General features: G+C 38.5%; 1 protein-coding gene across 1 annotated transcript in view; it reads right to left on the reverse strand.

The window, feature by feature from the left end:
• The window catches only part of steap4 (STEAP family member 4), a 51,876-nt gene extending 50,316 nt beyond the window's left edge, over positions 1–1,560 (reverse strand). Inside the window, exon 1 of the mRNA XM_028791039.2 lies at positions 1,296–1,560. Coding sequence (XP_028646872.1) covers positions 1,296–1,315 — 20 coding nt within the window. The 5' untranslated portion in view covers positions 1,316–1,560. The remainder of the gene's footprint in view (positions 1–1,295) is intronic.
• Between the last annotated feature and the right edge of the window lie 4,440 nt (positions 1,561–6,000).

Here is a 6,000-nt window from a genome sequence, read left to right on the forward strand (position 1 = left end):
AGAGTAAGCCACTAAGGACATTTTGATCTTACAGGGGAAAATGGCAACAGTGAAGTGTCATCTGCAAATGAAGTACAAATGACTGTTATCAATGCATAATGGAACACTCAACCACAAAAGGAGGCCAGTGTTGTTTTAAAACTCATCTATTCTCTGACTATTGATTGAGAGTGGCTTACCTAATATACAAACATATCCTGGTTTCACCACGTTTGGTTTCAAATCAAAAAGATAAGTAGTAATGTAGATTATTGATTGAATAAGCTGATTTTTTGAGCCCATGTGGATAATGTGTTTATCTGCAGAAAACACAGTATAGCATTTCAATTGCTTTTTTTTTTCTTAATGCCTCTTTGCTTTGATAACGGTTTTAGCTATTTTACCTTTTAATGTGACATAATGGCAATATGTGACAAAATAAACTGAAGTGGAAATATCAGACTTTTCATTGATTTAGCATGATATATGAATGGCATGTCACTTAGAGATTCCACCTCATAACTCCAAGAGGCAGAGCTTGATTCCCGGGTTTGGTCTCTATCTCTGAGGAGTTTGAATGTTTGCTCTGTGTCAGGATTGTTTTTTACTTTGGATACTTTTGTGTTTATCCTGCATCCTAAAGATGTGCACTTTAGGTTAAATGGTGACTGTAGAGTGTTGCAGAATATTTGCTGGTTTCTGTGACCCTAACAATTAGGCTTAGTGGGTTCACTTAATGGACGGATAATGGATTGATAATGAGAAATATGTCTAATAAAACTCATAGATGAAAACAATCTGTGACTTAATAGACGGATAATCGATTGATAATAATAAATGTGTTTAATAAAACTCATAAATGAAAACAAACTGGAAAACATAGCTTCACATAAAAAAAAACTTCATTAACATGGACTAGTCAGCAATTAATTTTTCTAAAAGATGAAAATGAACAGAATGTGGCAGAAACAGATGCAAATGTACAGTTTTATTTTTATCTGTACATGATAAATATGTTCCATTTGATAGTGGATGAATTTATTCGGTTTTCTTGTCTAATTCTTTAAAAATAAATGGGTCCATTAAAACAAGCCACTAAAAGCCTGAGCTGTCCAAAGCATGTGGTGTTTGTAGGTAGAGTATTTATATATGTGTTCCTGTCTTTCTGGCAAAAAAAATTAATAACAAAGCTAACAATGAATTCACACAAGGCTCAGTTTCAAAGCTTCTCAATTATGCATCAGGTAACAATCTAAGTATTCCATAATTGAAACTGAACAATAATAAACATACAAAAAACAAAATGTAACACTTACAAACTAGTACGGAAAGCCATAGGCAAAATTCAGATGAAATGAAGGACAAAGTCTTGAATGATTAGATCTGAACAAGAAGGCTCTCAACTTGAATGCTTTGCTAATTTATAGAAATATATATCCAGCCTGCCAAAATGTGTTGCGTCTGACAAGGAAGGTTATGTGCCTTCTGATTTGGAGGTGCCGTGAAGCTCCAGCAGCTTTCTCTTACACTGTACACTTTGTAAACATACCTTTCAAATAAGCGTCATGGCTGCAATTCAGCAGCTTCAGAAAGGCTGCCAACTAGAAAAATTCCCTAACAAGTGCCAACAAATTAAATCTGTTTTTCCAAGGATTGTGCAAGCTCACAGAATGCTGGGAGAATTTCAGTGTTGTTGATTCAGATTAATACACGTGTCTTATAAGAGATTCCTATGAGATGAATAAAGATGACAATCTTTATTCTGTAATTATTTCATTCTGGGTTAGTGTTTTGGAATTTGTCATAGTGAGAATATACTTTTGGTAAAATGGATTTCTTACTTGTTTTCTCTGTTTTCTCTTCTGGTGAAGCGAAATTTGTATTGCCATTCACTTTGTTAATATTTCACATACTGTCTCTGTACCCCTAAGGGACCTTTAAACATTCAAATGACATTTTCAAGTTGCTTTCTCACTTTCTCTTTTTTTCAATGAGATACCTGTGTTACAGTACCAACGACATTGTTAAATCAGACATTCTTTTGCAGCTGCAGATTCTCTTTTCTTAGTTTGCTTTGCAATTTCTTTTCTATTCACAAAATGCAGTAGACAGAACTGAGAAAAATCAGCTCACTTTTATTTATGTCATGTGTTTCTTTATGTAGAAGTATTGTGCTTTGTCAATGTCTTCATGAGCAGGGTTATAAATAGAGGCACAAAATAAATCCATCCATCCATTTTCCATCCCGCTGAATCCGAACACAGGGTCATGGGGGTCTGCAGGAGCCAATCCCAGCCAACATAGGGCACAAGGCAGGAACCAATCCTGGGCAAGGTGCCAACCAACCGCAGGCACAAAATAAATGACAGGTAAAATTAAACTGACTATTTTTGCTCGGGCTACTTTTGGCCATTAACTGAGTAATTTTTATACTGCATTGTTATAACTTGTGTAACCTATGGAGCAACTACAATATACTACATTTTCCATGTCAAGCAAATAACCTACATCTTTTACACTACCAATAAATATGCTCTCTGTGTATTGTGCACACCCTTAATAGAACAATACTGAGCAAATAAAAATTGTACATAGATGCAATTAATCTTAACTGCTAAGAATAAAAAGTAAAGTATGGAAACCCAATTCATTATGTCATATTGTCACACATGTGCAATTAGGAGACAACTAAAGGGCCTGAATAATAGTAATTCCATGCCTGACCAGGAGGTGGCAAGGAGCTCTAATTGTCTCTCTCAGTCCCTTACAGACCATTCTCGGGAAATCCCGCCCGGTTCCGGCCACCGATGATTTCACTTCCAGTTACAGCGCTGCCGATGGCGTCACTTCTGGTTCCAGCCCTGATGATATCACTTCCTCCACTTGTCTTTAAAAGCCGTCATCTTAAGGCAACAATTCAGTTCTGTTTTTTCTACTCACATGAGTAAAGAACTCTTGAAAAATTAACTCTTTATAGCCAGGATATAATATAAGAGTGGCTGCCCCAAAACTTTTCCGGTCTCATTGTGCTTTTTGTGACAATATGTATGACTTTAGAAGGGCTTCAGCACTTCACTTCACCACAGGTTCATCCTAATTGATGCATTAGGGAAGAGTTCAGATCTACACAAGTGTTCATAGTTTTTACAGACCTGGGGCCTCATGTATAACACCGTGCGTAGAACTCACACTATAACATGGCGTAAGCACAAAAGCGGGATTGTGCGTACGCACAGAAAAATCCAGATGCAGGAATCTGTGCGCACGCAAACTTTCACGTTCTTCCACTACATAAATCCCGATCAGCGTGAAAAGTAACGCACGTGCACGCGCCTTCTGTCCCGCCCCAACTCCTCCCAGAATTACGCCTCTTTCAATATGCAAATCAATATAAATAGCTTTCTGTGAAAAGACAATGGGAAAAGCACGGGGGGAAATATAAGAATTTCAGCGAATACCAAGAGGAGGAAAAGGAAAAACATACTATTTGTTGGTTTAAGCAGTGGTATAATCAACAAAAGAAAGTTGATCGAGTGACAGAGTGTCGGAGAAACTCGAAAGATCCAAGTTCACAAAGTCGCACAGTGCCCGAAATAAAAAAGAAATCACATATCAAAGTTGCCGTGAAAAGGCGAGTCGTAGCCCACCGTCTGAGTGTCATATGAAAGCTTATTAGGGTACAGAAAAAAAAAATAGGCACACAGTGGGAAAAAAGCACGAAATGTCAACTTTAATCTCGAAATTTCACGTAGTTTATTTTTCCATTAAAGTAGAACATCATAAACTTCATCTTAAAATCGTTTATTTTACTAGTTTCTCAAGTAGCACGTTAAATGCTTTGTTCTGTATTTGATCTTCTATGTGCTCTATGTAGGTGAATCACTACGTGCTTCCGTTCTTTCTCTTTCTCCGACACAGAATCCATTACATTCGTGATATTACAGCTCTCTGAATAATTAAAATACTGACATGTATACGTGATATCATTTTCATGATGATAGGAATGAAAGCATGTTATTAAACATGGGAACACGGTGGCGCAGTGATTGTTCATATCTCACGCAAGAGGCTTGCTGCGCCATGTGCGACCTTCGATGAAATAATTTATTACAGAAGTACTGTCTCTTTCATACGTACTAACCTCCAATTCCTGTCCTTACTTTTCTTTCTCCAAATGACCAATCGCCACACAATCAGCTCTGTAATAGACGTTAAGCCATCTGTAAGCTTAGAACGCCGATTCTTCAAAACTTTTAAGGAACATCGAAATATCTTCGTAGTACATGTTTAATTATTCTATCCGTCTATCTTTCCAGTGTCGTGTCAGCGCAAGAATACAACACAATGCAGGAACAATCCCTGAGCTAGCTAGCGCTGTGGCACAGTGTCCTCACATGTTTAATTATTAACAATACAGATTATTTAAATGAAGTTAAAGTTTTAGCTGTATAATATAATCAACATATTTTGCTGCATTTCATCTTAAAAATGAATACCGTCATCATATGTAAATACACACTTTATAAAGTGGCGCAGGTTGTGCAATATTATAACTGTAGTGCAAGTTTACAGTGAGGTGATTGTACTTATAAGTAAACAGTTCTACAAGGAGCACTTGATGGACTGATTGAGTGCGTTTAGAGTTCTTGGGATGAAACCTTTTCTAAACCGCGAAGTCCGTACTGGGAAGTCACTATAAAGCGTTTTGCCATGGCTCAGGCAGCGTCTGCTTCATGCTGTACAGTAATCCCTCGCTATATCGCGCTTCGCCCTTCGCGGCTTCACTCCATCGCGGATTTTATATGTAAGCATATTTAAATATATATCGCGGATTTTTCGCTGCTTCGCGGGTTTTTGAGGACAATGGGTCTTTTAATTTCTGGTACATGCTTCCTCAGTTGGTTTGCCCAGTTGATTTCATACAAGGGACGCTATTGGCAGATGGCTGAGAAGCTACCCAGCTTACTTTTCTTTCTCTCTCTCTTGCGCTGACTATCTGTGATCCTGACGTAGGGGGTGTGAGCAGGGGGGCTGTTCGCACACCTAGACGATACGGACGCTCGTCTAAAAATGCTGAAAGATTATCTTCACTTTGCTACCTTCTGTGTGCAGCTTTTAAGTATGCTGCACGGTGCTTCGCATACTTAAAAGCTCAAAGGGCACGTATTGATTTTTTTTTATCTGTCTCTCTCTCTCTCTCTGCTCCTGACGGAGGGGGTGTGAGCTGCCGCCTTCAACATCTTTGTGCCGCGGTGCTTCGCATACTTAAAAGCAAACAGCCCTATTGATTTATTTGCTCCTTTGAAGAGGAAGATATGTTTGTATTCTTTTAATTGTGAGACTGAACTGTCATCTCTGTCTTGTCATTGAGCACAGTTTAAACTTTTGAAAAAGAGACAAATGTTTGTTTGCAATGTTTGAATAACATTCCTGTCTCTCTACAACCTCCTGTGTTTCTGCGCAAATCTGTGACCCAAGCATGACAATATAAAAATAACCATATAAACATATGGTTTCTACTTCGCGGATTTTCTTATTTCGCGGGTGGCTCTGGAACGCAACCCCCGCGATGGAGGAGGGATTACTGTATACCGATATTTCAGCTGCTGCTGTGATTCCCCACTCAGATACAGTGATATAAATACTCCGAGTGGTGCAGCGAGAGTAATATGGAAAAAGATGATCTGCTGTGGCAACCCTTAACGGGAGCAGCTAAAAGAAGAAGAAGATGCAGTGAGAGTTACAACGCTAAAGCAGTTATGGTATTTGGAATACTATGGCTATTCCCTGGACCATTATATTGCTGCAGGTTAATTACAATCAGATGCATTACACTAATAAACAATATGCAGTTAGTTTCAGTGTATTTATAAAGCAGCGTCAGGAATGTGGATCTAAGAAAGAAAGGTGATCACACAGGAACAGTAGCACTGCTTTGACGCTGGGTGCCGCCAGTCTGCAAAACCGATCGGAGAAATTGCGTACGCAAAGGTATGAGTTACCGTGGAAATGTGCGTGGCT

Source organism: Erpetoichthys calabaricus, chromosome 13 (genome assembly GCF_900747795.2).
Source record: "Erpetoichthys calabaricus chromosome 13, fErpCal1.3, whole genome shotgun sequence".
Classification (NCBI taxonomy): Eukaryota; Metazoa; Chordata; class Cladistia; order Polypteriformes; family Polypteridae; genus Erpetoichthys; species Erpetoichthys calabaricus.